At 33.9% G+C, this 21,588-nt stretch overlaps 1 protein-coding gene across 4 annotated transcripts in view; it reads left to right on the top strand.

Annotated features, from left to right (window-relative positions):
- VCAN (versican) overlaps nucleotides 1–21,588 on the top strand; it is a 134,515-nt gene that overhangs the window by 52,030 nt on the left and 60,897 nt on the right. For 2 of the 4 annotated variants that reach the window (XM_031967202.1, XM_031967215.1), the window contains exon 7: nucleotides 5,407–8,370. The exons of the other annotated variants lie outside the window; for them this stretch is intronic. In XM_031967202.1, the coding sequence (XP_031823062.1) occupies nucleotides 5,407–8,370 (2,964 nt within the window). The remainder of the gene's footprint in view (nucleotides 1–5,406; nucleotides 8,371–21,588) is intronic. 4 annotated transcript variants of the gene reach the window in all.

Raw genomic sequence — 21,588 nt, forward strand, 5'->3', positions numbered from 1 at the left:
ACTCAAACAACTGAGCAATGCGAGGGAAGGTGTCGCTCTTAATCATTTTCAAAACAAACCCTGTATTTACAAAAGGAGAGAGACATTCCTTTTTTTCAGACTAGGTTCACACAACAACGATTATCAAAGTACTTTGGGTTCTAGACCCTTCTTTAGAATGAATTACTCGTATGATTAAGGAAAAATACAGACTGAGATGCAGAAGGAATTGGAAGAGTTGCATAGGGGAGAGAAGAGTGGTAAGGGGACAGAATTGCCTAAACAGTGTTTTAACTCTTGAACACACTTTGTAATATTTAAACCTGGCATTAGAAAGCTTTTTTTCTTTTCTTTTTTCTTTTTTTTAATGAATAGGACTTGCTGTTTTGGGTAAACTCTGATTCCCACCAAAACCAGTAAATTAAAATCAAAGCAGTTCTCTCCCCAAATTAGTGAATAAATAGTTTGAAGCATGCTGCTATTTTCTAAATATTTTAAATCAACAAATCATAGAAAAGGTGGAAATAACAAGATGCAGTCTTCCCTTCAGAACCACTCCTTTCAAATCTAAAATTTAATGAACTTTAACATATTAAGCCCAGTTATTCTTTGAAACATATTCCAAGTTCATATGATATGGTAAAAGGAATATATTCATGATTTACAGCTGGAGCATTGAGTTTATTCTGCGATCTGCTCTGCTAACCTAGAGGCTAGCTTTGTTTTCACTTCTATGAATAGACTCCTATCATCTTTGAACATTATTTTCCCTGAAGAATAGACTAAGTAAGTTTATAGATAGAAGAGGAAGAACCTGTCCTGGGACATATATAATGTCAATTATTCCCTCCTCCCCCATTTCATATGAACTTTTTGAAGAGACTTTTGACATATTTCAAAGATTCAGGCAACTTTTCTTAAATCTTTTGTCATTGTTGTCTATTTCCCCCAGATAGTCATGTTGTCACCAGAATCCTTAGTGTGAAATATGAAAGATAATAATCTTAAATGTGAGTGATAAAAATAACTCAACAGTACTGTCTGGGTTGTGAGCCTCAGCCACAGTTAAAATCTGTTTAAGCCAAGAGTGACTTTATCTAGAGTGATCACAGATTTTTACAGCTAATTTTCAAGCAAAACAATCCATGTTGTCCTTGTCTCCTTTGGCATGATACCCTTCATTAAGAATATTTGGTAAGTTATATCTCTGATGATTACAAAATTATAGGCATGGATTTTCTAGTTTCTGTCTCCCTATAAAAGAATGAAACAAAACTCCCAAAAGAACTAGTGACAAATGAACTTTAAAACTTTTCTTGCTCTCTAAAAACTGAATGGATTTTGGAAACATGATAATAAGTATTATAAAATGGAATGTACTAAGTGTTTTTCCTTCCATGAGTAAACTTAGATATCCATTATAAGATAAAATAAAATGAAATAAGCCTCACAGTCTAACAGGTTATTCCTGAGTTAGGCAATCTAATTTTTTACAGTAAGGTTATTGATTAGGTCTTAATAAGAATCATAAAACCAAGATATTGCAAATGATCTTTAAAAGTCCTCCAATACATATTTTTATTTCAGAATGACCCTTAGACTAGTCCTGACATATAGAAGTCTCATCTTTAAAACTCTTTGAAGACCTCCAAAAAAGCAGATAATACTTTAAAATTCTGGCAATCCATCCTAATGTTCTGCAAGTCCCACCATTAACAGAAAAGGTTTTCATTTACCTAACATAGGACTCTGATGCTGTAGTTTAAGCCCATTTTTCTTATTATTTTATCCTCAGTGAGAATGGAAAATAATTGGTGACCAACTTAGATGCATTTGAAGTTCCTCCCTAAATTGTCCTCCAGCCTTTTGGCTGAAAAATTTCCTTTATTTTGATGTCTTATTTTGTAAGTCTTTAATCATCTTTATGATCATTCTTTGAACTTTGTCCAAATTTTTTACAGCCTCCTTAGGATGTGAACACAGTACTGTAGTAAAAGTCTAATCAGTGCTGTACATAACAGAAAGATTGACTATGTAGGTATTCTGGTAATTTTCCAGCTTTTTTTTTAACTATAGTGTTAAATTTTTATCTATGGTGAATTAATTTTCTACTCTGCCCTTGCAGATCCTTTTCTTCTATTTGTCTACATGACCAGTCTTTCCTCATTTTATTTTGTAAGGAGTTTGTTTTTCCTTTATACTCCTTTATATCTGCTTTATGGAACTTACTGAAATTGTTTCTGTCAATTGTTGAGTAATTTTAAGTGATTTATATAATTTGTGCATTCAAGATTTATTTCAATTCCTGCCTTCACCTGTAATAGGTCTAAATGCATTTCTACATATTCCTCATGTTTTATAACCATTCCTAATAATTATATTTAAATAACATTGTGCAATAAGGAAGAGACTGATCTGTAATCTAATATAATCACTGAGGATAAGAAGGCATCTCTAAAAATTGAGAAACCTCATTACAAACAAACAGACAATAATCCCTTTTGTTTGTCAGTAATATAAACAATTCATTTTTAAAAATGCAGATTTGCCTTTGATGTGAGGCAGCTGCTGGTGAGCTAATTTACTCTCATACTGCTGATAGATTTTCACATTTTATTAGGAAACACTGCTTCAGGTCTCCCATCAGAAGCACAAAACAAGATAGCCTGATGGACACAGAGAGCAACAAGTACAGTAATGTGAAACATCTGTGGGGAACGCTGGCTATATAGGTTGGAAGGGAGCCCTCAAGAAAAAAGCAAGCTGTTTTTTATGAGCTTCATTAGTAAAGAAATTGAGAGAATACTAGTGATTATCACCTAAATAAACACATTTCCATCAGAACTCCTCCTTGGAAGGGAAATTTATACAATTATATGTCACTGTTTTGCTATCTTTGCACATTCTATATCAGCCTAGGTATCTTCTTATTCCATGTCTTTATGTGGTTTTTTATAATGATTTTTAAAATACAATTAATTTAATTTCTCAGTTGTTTTAGGGTGTATGATGAGTCAGATAAACTGTGTTGTGATCTGGTTCAGCTGTTGACAGCCACAACCATACACACACACACACACACACACACACATACACACACACACACACACACACACACACACACACACACACACACACTCACACATATATACCCCGTAAACCAATCACATGAAGGGTTTTACCTCTTCCTATAAGTATGACCTTCCTATAGTTTAGTTGACTATGTGTAGACTATCTGCAATAGCCTTGAAAATCAATGGATGCCTCTTGTTTTGGAAAAGAAAATCACAAATTATTTAAAGTTAGATGTGCCTTGGAAGGGATGATTTTCTTCAAATTCAATAAAAATAGAAAAGGACACAGTTAAAACCTAAAATGATACTTATTTCTGACAGAACTTTTTTTTAAGGCAACATAAAGACATCTCCATGCTGCCAGGAGAACTGATCGTTGGCAAAGTTAGAAGTCAGAAGTATCTGATTTTTTTGACCTCTGAATTGACTCTTAATTAACTTTAGTAGCAAAGAAAAAAAGTCCTAAGGAGGAAGGGAAAAGTGCAATTGATTTATTAGTTATTTATTCAAATAAAATACTATTAAGTTGCTAAATGTTTTCATGATGTTATCACAGGAACCTTCTCCTATCTATATTTTGTAGACTTCCCTCCAAAAGTAGTAAAAAGATAAATTTGAGAATTGAAACAAACTGTTTTGACATATGAAAATTCCCAAGACAAATCTAGATAGTTAAAAGAGACCTTATAAGAGAAATATATATAATCCCAAATTGTCTGAAAGTCTCTCAGAAATTGTGAACATAATTGAAAAAAAACAAAGACAAAAAATTCTATGAAAACAAGAAAGAAAACCAAAGTAAATAGCAATTCACTTCTGTTATTTGTTTAAAAAACAACCTCAATCTTTTTCTTGTCTTAATATTGACGGACACAAATAGTAAAAATTCAATAATATGCAAACAGAGAGTTATTTAAATGGACTTTGAAGATTTTTTTTTATTACAAAAATGATGAATCTATAATTTTAGAATGCCTAGGAGAAAATAGTCAATGGAATCACATAGGTCATAAATAATGAAGAACCTATTAATTTCAGTCTATGGCATAAAAAATAGGTTATGTTCACTGTTAAGCTTTGGTAGACAATAGCAATATATATTTATTTTTATAAAATAGTCTTGGAATTATTACAAAGTAAACCCAATGATATTACATTTATCACTGAGAGAGGTATTTTCTAAAACTGTTAGACTTTAATTCTACAAGAGTCTTAATAGAGCACCATTGACTTCTTAATAGTAACCTTCCTTCTCCTGGTGTGATGAGTCATTGATTGTTAAAAGTTCCAATTTTTCCAAATTCAAACTTCCTTATTCAGCATAATGATATGGAGTCCTATGTAAAAATATTACTTCCCCATTTGTACACTACATTCCTTTGAAAAGTTCAGTCAATTGCTGTTAAAACTTGAGGCATTGCAATATAGCATTTTATGATGATGTGTTACTTTCTATGGCCTAAACACACTCCTACTGCTGCTCAAGATGTCTTTTGGTGATTTGTAATTATAGGCTGAAAATATATCATGTAGGTATTTTATTTCCTGTTCTACATTTGTGTTTTATACTAAAGTTAGACTGGAAATAGCCCCTGTGAATATGACTAAGATTGAGTGCATAATAAAGGCAGAGATGTAACAAATGTCAGGCAAAATGTTCCAGAGACATTTTACTAACATGCAAGAAGACCATTTTACAAGCCCATGCTTCGATTCACAGGAAGATGAAGATAAATGTTTAAACACCTGGAACACAGTAAAGAGTCTTTATTTAAAAAAAAATAACAACTGCATATCCTGTTTTTATCAAAATCTCCAGATTATGGACAATCTAACTATTTATTAGTAACTCAATTACATTTGATGTGGCTTTTTGTTTTTCAGTAATCTTAGACACTCCCTCTCCCAGGAGGCTCCATGCTGCCTGCACAGTTCTCTCAGCTTGGGCCACAGCGTTGGGGATTGTACAAAGCCTGGGCCCAAAAATTTAACCCAACTTTGACAAGATAGTACAAAATCCTCCAACTTGATTTTCAGTTACTGTTGATCCCAATATGTGTTTTTAATCACACATTTATATTTCCAATGTTTTTGTGCTCTCCCAAATACTTAGTCATACAATTATTAATTTTTCTTAACTTGGCCATACTTCAGGGACTATAAAAACCATTCTTTGCCAACTAAAATAATGGATTGATATATGAACACTGAATATTCATCTGCATGATTGTCTTGCATTAACTGGGGCGTAGTTTTTAGTTCCCCCCTACCCCAAACACCGGACGGGCAAACATAAACCCTGTTTAAAAAATCAGTGGCTTATCTAATTTACTCTTTGAAATTATCTTTCTAGCTAAACAGAACATATCAGAATCTACAACCATCCCATTGAATATCCCTGTGGAAACAGCATCACCCAATATATCCAAGGAACCACAAATAATACCAATCCAAGCTACATCCAGTATCCCTTTAATCACCGAATTACCTGTCACTCAATCAAATATCCCTCCTATCGGGGAAATAGTGAATATTGAACAGAAAGTCATATTTCTACCACCTGGAGTGAGTGAGGAAAAATTTGAAAAAGTCACAATTCAACCTGAAGCTTCCATAGGCAGCTCAACAGCTGGGAGTACAGAAAGAATATGGGATGTGGAATATGTGCCATCTGCATCAGGACCACTTGAGAAACCAGATACATCTGAAAGTGAAGAAGGAGTTTCTTTATTGCCATCAAGTTCTTTGGAGAATGGAATATTCCAACAGGAAACTGCCACCCCTCCTCGTGCCACTGATTTCTGGGAAAGAAACACAGAAGATACTCATACACAAGAAGTGATTACCCAGACAGAAGAAATTGAAGTGGGCCCCTTGGTAACACATATAGAAACTTCAGAGGATTCTCCAGTGAAGGAGTCCTTTACACTTGGGACTCTGGATGTATCCACAGAAATGGGAACTAAAACTGAAAAAGAACCAACAACTATTTCTGGATTAGGTCCTACAGATCTCTACGAATTCACTCTAAGAGAAGATGAAGAAAAACATACTATTAAACCTGATCAGAACATATTTGCTTTTAGCCAAATTCCAGAAGTTATTACAGTGTCAAAGATCTCAGAAAAGAGTAACCTCACTATGACAGAGCACACCGATTCTCTAACAACAGTCACAGTAACCTTACCTGTAAGCATGCCTACCAAGGAAGGCTCTTTCATAGACAGTGTGGACGAGACAGAAACCAGTAGCAAGATAATCGAAGACTTTTCTGGTCAACATGGCTCCACACTTTTGCCATTAGAAAATCACACAGAAGTCAAAATTTTTGCTTCCTCCCAAGATCTTACTTCACCACAAGGTTTAGTGGAGGGAACTTCCACATGTATTTATCCTGATCAACAAACAGAAAGCCTAGAAACGGAACAAACACCTAAGCCAGAAGCAACTACAATTCATCATACTACTGCTGAAACAGAGAAAGACATGTCAAAAGATCCACTTTATGGGAGAACAGAAGAAGAATTCTCTGGAATGGAGCCTTCTCTTGAGAAAACTGATGTCACAGGATACACTGATGAAATGATCAATTATGTTGATGCTTTTGTAACAACAACAATCACAACAAAGATAAGTTCAGAGTCAACAAAAGCAAAAGATGTTGAAGATGAGTTTCTAAGTACACCAGTCAGCTTAGAAACAGATGGCCCTCCTGATACAACAAAGATGGAAGAAAATACAACCAAAGTTCATTCCACAAGCAGCACTTTAAATCTAGAAGTTATAACAGTATCTAAATGGCCACTGGTTGAAGATAACATGACATCCAAGCCTTTGGCATCTACAGAACATGTAGACACTACAGATTTGCCCACTGCCTTACTTACAACTGCAGAAGCAAGTGAAAAACATTTTGATGCCGGAAGAACTTTTCCCCTTACAACAGATATTACTCAAAGACCAGGGATGGAGTTCACAGAAGAATCCTGGAAAGACAAAGAGGAGTTCACAGTGAGTTCTCAATCAACTCCTAAAACAGGGATTAAAGAAGGACCAACTGTTAAATATTCTCCCATGGATACAATCATGGAAGGGAGTGCTATTGATGAAGGGCTAGATTTGGACACACCACAATCAGTAACTACTATCTATCAATTTGCACAAACTGTACATAGGGAAGGAACAGAATTTAATTATAGTAGTAGCACCCAGGAACCTCCTGTTCATGTAGAAGCTGCACAAACAGTGTCTTTAATTCCTTCTGTTTCATCAGAAGGTAAAGTCACCCAAGATGTGCATTTGGTTGATCAGACCCCTTTTGAAGCAACTCCTTCTCTAGAGATCATTCATACAATAAGCACAAGTACACAAATAACTCCTGTTAAGTTCCCTGTTTCTGAGAAAGAACAACCTAGTGAACATCCAGTGTTTACCACTGACTTTGTAGCCACCACTTCTTCAGAGGTACTGATAACTCCACAAGCAAAAGACATAGATGAACATGACCTTGAAGGATCAGCATATCCAACCTCTGAAGATGGGCTGGTGACAGATTCTAAGCATGTTCCAGTCTTTAAAACTACTATTGGAACAACAGAGCACAGTATATCTTATCCACATTATGTTTCTGTGACTGAACATAAAGTGAAGACTGAAGTGGAAACAGTGACCCTTGGTATTACACCTGAAGGACTTGAACAAGAAGCTGAAAGAAGAGATAGTAGTCCTATATGGGAATCCAGATCAACTTTACGCCCATTCACTATAGAAGGCATACTTCAGGGCACAGAGGAAACAGTTTTTGAGAAAAAAGATGAAACATCCCAAGATTATACAGAGATTGGCTCAGGATTATTGGAAGAACCCAAAGGCACTGAAACAGTAGTGCCCATTGCAGTTGCAACAAGGAAAACCACAGTGCCACATGATATGACTACTCTCTTTAGTTCACTAGACAAAATTCATTCCACTTCAACCTCTAAGTCCTTTGTCACTAAAGAAAAACCTCTGATAATTGATAGGGAACCTGGTGAGGAAACAACTAGTGACATGGTAATTATTGGTGAATCAACATATCATGTTACACCCACTCCTCCTGATGACATGGTAACTAAAGAATTAGAAACAGATATTGATAGAGAATATTTTACAACTTCAAGTGCTTCTTCCATTGCACAGACAACAAGACAACCCACAACCGAGGAAGGCAAAGATGCTTTAGGATCTCAGGAAGTTTCTACTTCAGAGCCTCAGGCAAGGGAAACAATCCATCCTGATATAAATGTATATATTATTACAGTCACAGGCAACAAGACAGGTAAGTCTATCCTTTCTACACATGCCATTCAAGGCAATCAGCATTTTTACCATGACAGTTATTTTTTTGAAACATCAACATATCAGATGCTGCCATTAGAAGATAACTGGAGTGTGAAATATGTCATAAATGATATTTTAGTTACATATAGTTGCACTAAGTGGTATGTTGGAAGATGCTAGTACATTGGAAGAATATTTGATAACATTTGATTTTGAAAGTCATAAGAAACTCGCTTTGTCATCTAATATAACCAAATCATCTATTATACATCATTTCAAAACATGTGGAATCAAGTGTTTTAATTTCAGTGTCCTTCCATCATTACTACTTAAGTGTAGCATTTAGACTGTGTTAACATTCCATTAGTCTGTAATTATTAACATCAGCACTTACAGTTTGGACAGCTAAAAAAGTGTTGGATCTTCATGGTGCATACATACAAAGGTAGAATTTGGAGCTCATTTCAAAGGTGCTTTGGGTGTGGGATATGAATATGAGGGTGCAGGGTGTATTTTGTAGGTTCACTGTAATCAGTATTGGGTCATATCATTAAATACTACCATGGGAATAGTGGGTTTTTTTAATGCTAATTCAACACATTTTTTAGCTGATGTCCTTGTGTCTACATATGCAGCTTTTTATTTAATGGTTATATGGAACAGAAATGGATACAGTACTGACTTTTTACAATATTATAATTTTTATTTACGACTAGTAACAAATAACCTAAACTAGATAGCTTGGTTTTAATGTTTTCATGGTATTCAAATGGTAACACAGAATATTTTAAACTCATATTTGTTTTCTTTTTGTTTATATTTGTAATACCTTCAAGTCCACTTGAATATATTTTTCTAAAAATAATTCTTTAAAGGTTCTTTTATTGATCAGTATTCATAAGTACAATTATTGACAGTAACATTCTCATGAAGAGTATGCAATACCATTCACATTCAACAGTGAAATTATGAGTGTACTATCTTTATGGATTAATATATTTGTCCAAGTTTCTTTAGATTAGGGAAATTATAAGGTTACAGATAAAAACCTTGACAAGGAACTAAGATAATTATTACCATGTCTACATTGATCTGATAGATTATTACCAGATTTGAGGAATACCAAGTTTAGAAGGTGCATTGCATTCTAACTGCTTGCTGCTTAGAGATGCTAATCATTGTGGTTGATTTCTAAGTAATAATGTATCTAGTATTTCCAACTGTGGAAAGTGAATGCTAACTGAAATAGTGGGCCCGCTCTTTGTTTACATGGGTACCAATAGAAACCTCAAGCAGAAATATTTCAAAATCTTGCAAATTTCTATGTCTCTTACAAGAGAAAAGAATATATAAATACAAATATTCCTAGTTTGAGATGAAACTTATGGAATTCACCTCTCCCGTGTGTGTGTATTATATCTATTACATCTATATCTTTACGGGGAGAAGTAGAGGCAGACAGAGACAAAAAGAGAATGTATTGAAATTAATCATTATTTTTAGAACGGCATTAACCTGAATTTTTTCTTTTCTTTCTTCTCTTTTAAGTTGTTAAGTCAATAAGCATTTGGTGAGTGCTTACTGTGTAGGACACTGAACTAAATGTGAGGAATAAGAATACAAACAGAAAGACAAATCCTTGCTCTTACATTCTAGCTTATATTCTTTTTTTTTTTTTCTTTTGCACATATGTATTTTATTTAATATTTTTACACACATTTTAACATTTGAAATACACATTTCTTTTTGAATCATATTGGGAGAGAAAAATCAAAAGAAAAGGAAAAAATACAATAGAAGAAAAAAAACAGAAAAAAAGTGAACATAGCATGTGTTGATTTATATTTAATCTTCACAGTTTTCTTTCTGAATTCAGATGGCATTTTCTATCCAAATTTTATTGAGATTGCCTTGGATCATTGAATCAATGAGAAGGACAAAGTCTTTCATAGTTGATGATGGCATAATCTTGCTGTTATATATTCCTGGTTCTTGTTTCACTCAGCATAAGTTCATGCAAATCTTTCTAAAATCATATTGTTCTTCATTTTTATAGAGTTAATTAATTCCATTAATTTCATATACCATAATTTATTTAACATCCCCCAATTGAAAATACATTGAATTTCAAAGAAAATTTTCAAAAAAAAAAAATCAAAATGTCTTTCTCTAGCTATTTCACTTAATATATAATATCATTTTAAAACTCTGGCTAGATTTCTTCCAGGAATGCCAATTGAGTTTTATAAACAAGCAGTGTTTTTCTTTGAAGTATTTCTTCTAGTTAAGGTGTCATTATCTTTTAATTATATATTTTGCTTCTTCATATTCTTTTACTATGGTATGAATATTTTTTTTTGTCTCTTCATTCTTTCAGAATTAAATTCTGATTTGAGATTTTGTGTCAGTTTCAGGTTCTGTATATATTTAGATAGAATATCAGGGTCTAGTTTCATTATAATCTGTATTTCCTAGCATCTTTTTATGGTTTTCTCTGCACATTGATAATTGACTTTTTCTTTCAATGTATTTAAGGCTAGTGAGCTAAAAATTTTCAGTCACCTAAGTAGTTTGATCAAGGTTAGAGTCTGATCACTGCCCTTCTAATTTGACTTAGTTCTTCAACCTTCTGTTATAATTTGGAGGTTAGTACAGAGATGAAAGTTTCCCCTGCTCAGAGTTCTAGTAGATGGTGACTGGCTCTTAGACTCTGGCAGCTAAGCTGAAAGGTTTCTTAGGAGAATAACAATAGAACTATAGGATGCTCAGAATTCATGATCTTTTTTTTTTTTTCTTTTTAATTTAATAGCCTTTTATTTACAGGATATATACATGGGTAACTTTACAGCATTAACAATTGCCAAACCTCTTGTTCCAATTTTTCACCTCTTACCCCCCCCCCACCCCCTCCCCTAGATGGCAGGATGACCAGTAGATGTTAAATATATTAAAATATAACTTAGATACACAATAAGTATACATGACCAAAATGTTATTTTGCTGTACAAAAAGAATCAGACTCTGAAATATTGTACAATTATCTAGCTTATATTCTAATGGAGAATGACAATATATATGGCAAGCTAAAATGAATTGATGGGTGGGAAAAGAAGGTACCTGACCTTCTGGGGGCCATGATAGAAAAAGTTTAAGGAATATGGAATATAGTCTGGAGAAGAAAGAAGACGTGGCTAGCTAGCCTTCTGTGTTGAAATAAAGGTTTTGGGAGGAACAAGTCTATCAGGAGAGGCCATAGGGCATACTTCATATGATAAGGCTAGTTGTAAAATGAACTTTCTAGGGTGAAGAAGTTTCTGTAGCATGAAAGAGAAAAATCAGAGAGTCAGGATAGCAACCTGGAGAGGAATCATGTGAAAGTAATTTCTTGATGGATATTTTTTAGAGTGGGTTCTGCTATTACTGCTAATGTTTTGACTTTTCTTTGATCAATGATAATTTAAAGGTAGCAACAATAGGAAAAATAATTTTGCTAAAGATCGTGTTACATCCTTTACTAAGTTCTCTTGACAACAAGATTACATTTCCTACTCTCTGCCGCTCTCTTCTTTTTTCTGGATGGAAAAAAATTTGCCATATTAGTAAGAATCTGATTATGGAGGTGGGGCAGGACTAGAGTTGGGGAGCTAACCTTATCTAAATTTTGACCTGGAGGTTTATATAGGTTAACCCTACTTAGTTTGTATTACTGATTCGCAAGTGTGTACTTTTAATTCTTACTGCCTCCAAGGTGTGTGGGTTTGAGACACAGGATCAAAATCAGGAAAATTTAGGCCCAAATCTGCCTTAAATATATAATTACTGTGTGATTCTAGGCAAGGCATTTAACAATCTCATTGTTCCCAAGATAGTCTCCAAAACTATAAATTTCAAAAAAGGTGTTAACTCTGTTGGAAAGTGGGTTTCCTTACCATGATGAAATTACAAGATTGGAACAAAACAACAAAAGAACTTTTAAGTTAACATGACTAAAAAAAAAAAAATAATAAGGTAAAAATATGTCCCATTTGGCAATTCTTAAACATGTGATGAAGATCAGATTACAAAATGAGGAGAAAAAAAAAAGTGATTTCCTCCAGTAGAAGGATTTTAAGGTTTGAGATAACAGGGGAGGCAGAACAGCATGTTTGAGCATTTCAACCAGCCCTGAGGCAGCTCACAACAAAAGGTGAGGATTTATGATTGAATAGAGAATGAGTTGAGCTTCCTGAAAGATTCAGCCCAAGAAAAGAACAATAACTATTTCCACTCATGTCTACCTTTCTAAAAAAAAAAGGGGGAGTGGTGGTGGTGGTATAGAAAATTGTTCTGAAAATAGAATTGAGAAAAAAAAAGATGAGAACACTGGGGAAAAAGAGTACCTGCTCACTCCAACCAGGAGAAGTACTTTGGTTTGAAAATTTTCCTTTAATTTTTTTTTTTTTCTAAATCTGCTCTTCTCTTTAAAATAGAGCAGGGATTCTTTGTTGAGAAGAGAAATTTATTCATATTTGTTCAGCTGTTTGCATAAATTCAGCTTTCTTTTTCTGAGATAATTGTTCAACCATACCAATCTTTGCCATATAAAATAAATGAAGCAAATATGAAATTAATGATAGTAGAAAGCATTAAATTTCTTTATACGGAAAATAAAAAGAATCTAAGGTAGAAGTGACATTCATAAGGGTGGGGTTGTAGACCATTTCAGGAAAATCTATTTAATAAAACAACTAAAACCCAATTATTTTTCAGGCTGTGAAATCACAATAGGACTATAGATTTCATTCATCTTTGTAGAAATCCAGAACACCTTAAACATTCTAAGCAATCTAAATTGTGATATACTAACCTATTTTTGAGTGATATTGCTCTATGGAATTTGTCATTTTTTATTGTTCTTAGTTATAACAATCTTAGTTTTTCACTGCCATGAAAGAAAACATGCTACTTGTGACACTTTTATGTTACCCTTACCCCAGCTGATCATAATAACAAGTTGGGTGCAGGAGCTGGGGCTGGAGGGGAACTGTGGTTAGCAACTCAAAAGGTTGAGGGAACTTTTCAGCTCATAAAATTTTTATGAGCTGAAAAATGCTACAGGGGGTGTTTAACAGAGGTCCAGAGGTTACTGAAAACATGACTTCTGTCTATTGCAAGAGTAATTTGCACACCTGCATCCTGAGAAAGTATTGAAAGGTTTTCTTTGTGAACATATGAAGGTAACTAGAGCCTGTTTTTAGCCCCATTCTTTTGGGAAGGGTTTCTGTAATCAGGCATCTTTGAATCACAAGTCAGCATAGAAATTCACACACACACACACATACACACACACCTAGCTTATAGCGTCGTAGGTCACAATGTGCTTAAATGTACTAATATTAAATGTCTCATTTTAGTACAAATAGATATTACTTGCAAATGTAAAAAATAACCAGGATAATATTAGAATTCTAAGACAATGCATTTTTCTCACCTACAATCTCACCTCTAATGAGATTTTCCTCAGTAAGAAATTAAAAGATTACCTAGATCATAAGAAATTGAGTGTGTAGGCACACACACATGCACAATAAGGAAAATAGTGGGCCAGCTCTTTGTTTACATGGGTACCAATAGAAACCTCAAGCAGAAATATTTCAAAATCTTGCAAATTTCTATGTCTCCTACATGAGAAAAGAATATATAAATACAAATATTCTTTGCTTTCTCTTTTGGTGTATTTTTATATGTATGACTAGGGGTTATAAATGCATGCATATGTATATATTTACATTTATTTGTATGTGCAGATAGGAGTCAGGAAAATAGATTCAAGCCCTATTTGCTCTTATACATATTGGCTGTAGAACCACATGCCGCTTCCTTAATCTTTCATTGGCCCAATCAACTTTTCTGAAACTAAATTATGAATGAGTCTACATTGGTTTAGGGAGTTCTCATGCCAAAGAAATCACTAATGTGGACAAATTTGAATGTATGTATATATTCATATATATGTGCATATATGAATAGATATATATGATATGTATATATGAATTTATTGGAATAAACTTTTTTATTTTATAAGAGTATATAGATTTGGAGATGTACACTCTTGTGGATAAGCTCTCAATATTCACATTCTTTTACTCAGAAAAAATTCTATTAGAAATGATATTGATTTCTATGAAGTTGTACAGAATTGAGTGGAGATATTTGTACACTCAATTCATTTAACAGTTTTTAATAATTTGTTTAGTTGCTAAACATTGGGTTTAGTTGAATTGATCATTACTCCTCATTAATTTGTCAGTGATTGATTAATAATATGTAAACATAATCAAAACTGTCAAATGAATTTTACAGGCACAATTTGACTGCACCAGAAATCATTCAGTGACTTGTGTTGTTGAAGTATATGTTTCCATTATAGATTATGGTCTTTCTTATGTGTTCTTTCTTTTTTTTTTTTTTTTTTCTTATGAGGATCCTAGTTTTAAAAGTATTTTTTCTCTTTCATTTGGTTAATACTATTTTAAAAAATTGTTTTGGCTGCTAATTGTCTTCTTAAAGGATGATAGGCTCAGTATTGTTTTATGTTATAATGATTACTCAAAGGAGTATGAATTAGTTGCCTTGTCTTTTTTGGAGAATAAAGATTTGGCAAAGAATGAGGGCTAGATATGGAGTAGTGGCTTTATTGGGTTCACTGTAGGTATGAAACTATTAATAAAGAATTAAATGACGAGGTAAAAAAAAAAAGATTTTTTTTAAACAAAATTACCATATGGTGTTAAGTAGTAGTGATATTTCTAGGTAGTCTTACCTATAGTATTGGTGTACACTTTGGAAAGAAAATTTCATGTGTTAAAACTATTCCCATATTGCATCTTGGTATAATTGCTTACAAAAGTCAGAGATAATTTCCCTCTGACTAATCTCTTCTACATTTGGTGCCAGTATCCTAGCAATGCATAACAACTAAGTTTTATTCTGACATTATGGCTCTGGGGAAGTAGTGCAGGAATAGAAAGTAACATTAACTGAAGGTTTTGTTTTCAGAGAAAAGAACAGGAAATGTTTGGGTTTGTACCAATATTTAAACATCGCATTGCGTAGTCTAATTTTTTTAAAGTTATATTTACATGATCTAGTCTTGTAGGACTCAAACAATGACCATGTCTTTGAGTTGCTTTAGCACAATATTTTGTAATCATAAAGACCATGTTTATACATAAAAATGAAATGGAGGAGGCCATGAGACATATTGGATAGAATCCTAGACTTCTATTCAGAAAGAGTTGGGTTCCCACCCTGTCTCTGATAACATCAACATCAACATCAAGAACAGCAGCAGCAGCAGCTAGTGTAGCTTCAGTCTTTGGGAAGAATTTTTCCTTTCCTTTTGGAAAACTCAATGGTATCATTGGGGATTTGTTTTGAATTCTTCTTCCTTCCTTCCTTCCTTCCTTCCTTCCTTCCTTCCTTCCTTCCTTCCTTCCTTCCTTCCTTCCTTCCTTCCTTTTTCCCTTCCTCCCTCTCTCCCTTTCTCTTTCTCCTCTCCTTCTCTCTCCTCTCCTTCTCTTCCCTTCCCCCTTCCCCTTCCCCTTCCCTTCTCCCTTCCCTTCCCTTCCCTTCTTCCTTCCTTTCTCCCTTCCCTTCTTCCTTCCTTTCCCCCTTCCCTTCCTCCTTCCCTTCCCTTCCCCCTTCCCTTTCTCCTTTCCTTTTTCCTTTCCTTTCCTCTCTGCCTGTGTCTCTCTTTTTACTTCGAGTAACTTAAAACTCAAGAGACTTCAGTTCTATTAGTCATAAATCTGTTAAAATAAGACAATGATGTCACTGTGGTAGTGAGGAGACATTCTTTATTTGAGAATAGGTTATCAGAGCAGGGGTTTGTAACCTTTTTTGGTCATTCTGGTAAAGACTATGGGCCCCTTCTCAGAAAAATACTTTTTCAAAAAAAATGTAATTGAAGGAAATGTTAATTTCAGTTATAATTTAATGAAAATAAAGATATAATTTTTTTCTTGCCCAAGATTTCTGACCCCTTGAAATTCAACCCTGAAGGGAATATCTGCACCAGTGGTTAAGAATTCCTGCTGTAGAAGTGAATAGATTAAGCTTATCGTTTAAATTGCCCAAACCTTTCATTTGACATATAAAAAAACTGAATCTTGCAGCTCTGTAGTAATTAGGCTGGCACTAGACTCAGATTCCTAGATTTCCTATCTAGTGCTTCTTCTAGTATAAATACTTCCTGAATTTGTCACTCCATCAGACAGAAAGTCTATCAGCTCTCTAAACACTTATAAATGAATGCTCATCATTTTTATTGTACCATTATTTTGAAAAATTTCCCACCATCATTGCCTCATTAATCTTCACAACACACAAAGAGGAGTGAATTTAGTGTTTAAATAGACCCTATGAGGTAAAGTTAAAGGGAGAATTGTTAGAAAACAACTTTATAATTAGAAGATAGAAGATCAAGTTTTAACACTATGGGATTAGAGTTTGAGCAAACAAGTGAAAAGAGAAATGATACTTTCCCCTCTAGTAATGAGATAAGTATATCTGTCTTCTCTCCTTACATCAAAGGGAAATCTCTTCTCCCTAAAACTGACTTTGCTTGATTCTTTACATTTGCTAAGCCATGACTTAAAAGTGTAAATAAAAGTCATCATCCTTTTAATCATCAGTGGTGGGTGAAATCCCTGAGACAGAGAATAAAACTAAAATTTTAACAAGAGATTCTTTTGCCAGTTTCCTAAAAAATGATGTAAAATCTTCCTCTGTTAAGGTCTTATCAATTGGTCTGAAGATATTTGAGCATGAATTGCAAATTTAAAAATAACTCTCTGCAAAACCTTACAATTAAGGAGAAGACAGAACAATCAATACAAGACTGAATACTTTAGTGCAAATTGTGGGACTGGGAGAGCAGTAGGAATTCAGAGGTAGGAGATACCAATATGGGTAGGAACAACTTTATTGACTTGAATTTGGTCTTTGAAAAATGTACAGGCATTGAAATAAAGAGGAGAAAATCATTGTAGTTTGTTCCCCATGTCTAGATCTGCAAATATACCTCTGGTTCTTCTCAGCCCTAGTTGTCCTAGGAGCCTTATCTCTTACCAGCTGCTCTCCTAGATGATAATGGGAACAAAAAGAACATGTATCTAAGCTCATTATTTTCTGAGCCATCCATTCTATATTTCTTTCTTAGGGACAGTTACCTTCATGTTCAAATATGAAGTCTTATTTTTGACTTTTAAATCCTATCCCAATTTGTCCCCTCTGTACTTTCCAATCTTTTTATACTTTGTTCCTCCTTTACATACTCTAAAATACAATGACACCCAGCCTTCTTGCTCTTCCTGGTATATGATACTCCATCTCTCAACCTTATTTTTTTATATTTACTGTCTCCTAAATGGAGTACCTTGTCTCTGCCCCTTAGCTTCTCTACCTCCTTTCAAGACTTAATTCAAATACTACCTTCATAAAAGGCCATTTTTGCTTCTCCTTACTCATCTCCCTCTCTTTTCTCTGAGATCTTCCAATTAAAGTGTGCATATATGCACACATATGTGTACATAGTTGTTTAATGTTGTCTCCTCTTGAGAATATGAGAGGATATCAGGATATTAACCTAATTAGAATATTGTGAGCAGAGACTATGTTTTTCTTGGCACATTGAAAGGTCTTAATAAGTTCTAGTTGATTGAGGAACTGAAAGAACCCTAGACCCCTAGGAACTGGCAAGTCTTGTAGAATATACACTTAAAGCAAAACTTTCCCTTACTTTTAAACTTAGACATTACAAATGAATTAACCAAGTCCAACCAGCCAGTCTTGACGTTGTCCCTAGTAAAGCCATGTTTTTTTCTTGCATTAGTCTGCAAATAACTTGAGCTTAATTTTCTCATTCTTTATGATACTGCCCTTTTATGCTTGTTAAGAGCTTTTAACTTTTCAAAGTACCTTCACATCTATTATTCCAGTTCATAATTTTGCACTAATGAAGTAACTGACCTAGAACTTCTTCATATGGTGCTACACTTAATAATCCTCTCAAAACTTAATTATATCTTAAGGCAAACAAAAACAAAACTCCCATGGCTTTGTATGAACAGGCCAACCTAGAGTTTTGTTCCTGCACTTATTTTCAGGGTGGTCTCAGCAAGTTTTTAATTTCTCTGTCAGAATTGTTGCTTCTAAAACTAGTATAATGATGATAATTATATAGGCTCCTAAACAGCTCTCAGGGGATAGCCCCTCCTTCACAGCTCATGGGGAACTTGTACCATGGTTGTCTCTTTAGGTTGGAAGGCATGGGACAAAGCACATTGTATGTTCATCCCAACCCACTCCAAGTGAGATTTGCCTTAAAAGAAAAGAAGTCATAAAAGGATAAAAAGAGAAGGGAGGGACATAGTGCCCATTTGTCTTGATTATTTGAAATGTATGAATGTGGGAGAGTAAGGATTGTGTAGGAGCCTTCTGGTTTTTCCCCCATCAGTTGATAGAGCAATCTCTTTCTCTAATCCAAGCCTTCCTGAATCTATTGCCCATTGAAGGAGCACAAATCTTTGGGACTTGGAAAAAGTGTAATAGGATCACAGATTTAGTGATGGAAGGAACCATGAGGGTAATTTTTTTCAACCCCATCATTTTATAGTTGAGAAAACTGATCCTTGCGGGGGTTATGTGATTTGCCTATTCTCATGTCACACAGGTAACGAAAATGAAAGAGATCATATTTGAACTCAGATTGTCTTTAAAGCTAGTGTTCTTTCCACAGTTCTACATGGCCTTCCAGGGCATAGGATTTTCACTGTGACTTCAACATAAAAATATCAAGGAATAAAAATAGCATAAGACTGTAGAGAGACAGGTTAACTGGGAATCAGAATTAGTAATAAAAAATCATAATATAGTTAAATTTGATAGAGGGTTTTAAGTATAGCTCATTTGATCTTCACAGCAAATTTATGAGACAACTGCTATTATTATCTCCATTTTACAGATAGGAAGTTGAGACTCAATGAGGTTAAATGATTATTTGATAACAAAGCTATGTAGGCATCAGATGTAGAATTTTAATTCCAATCTTCTTGGCTACAGGTTTAACATCCTATCTACTAAATACTTAGGTCTTGTCTCTGACAGAAACTAACTGTGATTCTGAGCAAATCACTTAACCTCAGTCCTTCAAACAAGTCTCTAAAACAATTAATTATAGAAAAAGTGCTTATCTGCTATAGTAGGGAGAGCTCTTACTCTATTGATGAAATCACTTCTCAGTTTCAAAAAACAATAACAAAAAAACAACTCAAAGACAACTGTCATTTTGTTTCATTTCATCCCTACCCCCACAATTATCAAACATTTATTTTCCCTTCCTTCCTCTTGTTCCTTTCCTCCTGGGGAAAAACCAAACCTACCAAGCAAGGACCAATAAAGCAATAAGTCTCTGTAACAATTATGCAAATTCACATATGTTGAAGGCAAAAGTCCCCAAAAGATTTCTTACTACTATAAGTTAATTGTTTGTTGTTTTAACTAACAAATTTAAACCACAAAAACATGTCATGTCCTATTAATAGGAATCTTTTAATTCTTTTAAACCTAAAGCTATGTTTTGTAATTTGGATCTACTTTTTCTTATTCTGGCTCCTGTGGAAATGGTTAACTCATCTGAGTCCCTTAATGAATGTTTGTTGACTTGAACTGACTACTTGATGGAACACTTTTTTTTTTTTAATTATTTTTGAGCAGTATTTTCAAGCTGCTTTCTTTAGAGTAGGAAAAGCTAGATCCAGTTATATAGTAAAATATATATTTTTTAAATAATTTTTTTCTGCCACTAAAAATCATATCACATTATATTAGCATCAGTAGTCATTTAATGGTAATAACTTGTTAAAGTTTAAACTCATTATCATGTCATGTTTAATCAAGTGTGATGGGAAATTTTGCACAGAAATCAACTGTAGCTGCAATTTAAAAAATTCAAGTACAGCTTTGATTCAAGGCAGTCCAAATGTAAAATTCATTAATTTTGCTCTGTATGCCTCACATATGTAAAAAATCTCCTTTTGCTTTTGATAACTGTCCATTTAATTTCTGTTGGAAGATTATTCTTTTTCTCATTTCTTTATAAATTTCCACAGGTATTAAGAAAGAAATAGACTCAGGTTATTCATAGAATGCATATACATTCTCTGTTATATTTTCTTTGTTTTCAAGGAAACTTTCCAGCCCTTGACGCAAGAGTTATATTTTTTTCTTAATGGCTCTTAAATCATACATATCTCTAATAAATAAACAAGAAATTCATAGATCCAGTGTCATTTTTAGGATTTCTTGGGATGGGGTAGGAGATTGATGAGAGTTGCATTCAAGAGAAAGGGAATAGAAGAAAAAAATCAATTACACACCACAGTAATATGGTATGATAGTTTAAATGGAGAACTGAATTATCTGAATAATTGCAATAGTTATACTTTCTACTCATTAAGTATTATTGTTGTTCAGTTGTTTTCAGCTGTGCACCATTCTTCATGACCCTATTTGGGGTTTTCTTGGCAGAGAGAGATACTGAAGTGGTTTGCAATTTTCTTCTCTATCTCATTACATATGAGAAAACTTAGGCAAACATGACTAAATCTGGGATCATATAACTAGCATCTAAATGTAACTGAACTTTCTGACTCTGTCTGATGTTCTAGTAATTGTTGACCAAAGTGAATGATTTCTACATTGCATGAACTCTTGAACTTCCTATAGGATGTAGAAAATTCTAGGATAATCTGGCTTAATTCAAGAATGTGTATTTATTGGCTAACAGAATCTAGCAGTGTCTTGACTTATTCAGAGCAATCTAAATTAAAAACAAAACAAAAACACTGACTACCTGAATGCTGTATAAAAAGTCAGAGATATAGTGTGGTAGAGGAAATAGAGAGCTGGCCTCAGCATCATGAAGATCTGGATTCAAGTCCTACTTTTGCCAAAAGTTTAGTAATGCTGGTCATGTCATTTATTTTTCAGTTCCCTGGACAACTCTAAAATTCTAAATTGAAGCATAGCTGTTGATCTTCTTGATAGAGGCAATTTCTTTATCCATATTTGAATAACCCAATAAAATTATAGGTCTGCTGCATACTCTGTTACATTGCCATATGTATAATATCTTGGCTGTATGGTAAAGATCGAGTATACATACAAATTTATG

The sequence above is a fragment of the Sarcophilus harrisii genome, chromosome 1 (genome assembly GCF_902635505.1).
Source record: "Sarcophilus harrisii chromosome 1, mSarHar1.11, whole genome shotgun sequence".
Taxonomy (NCBI): domain Eukaryota; kingdom Metazoa; phylum Chordata; class Mammalia; order Dasyuromorphia; family Dasyuridae; genus Sarcophilus; species Sarcophilus harrisii.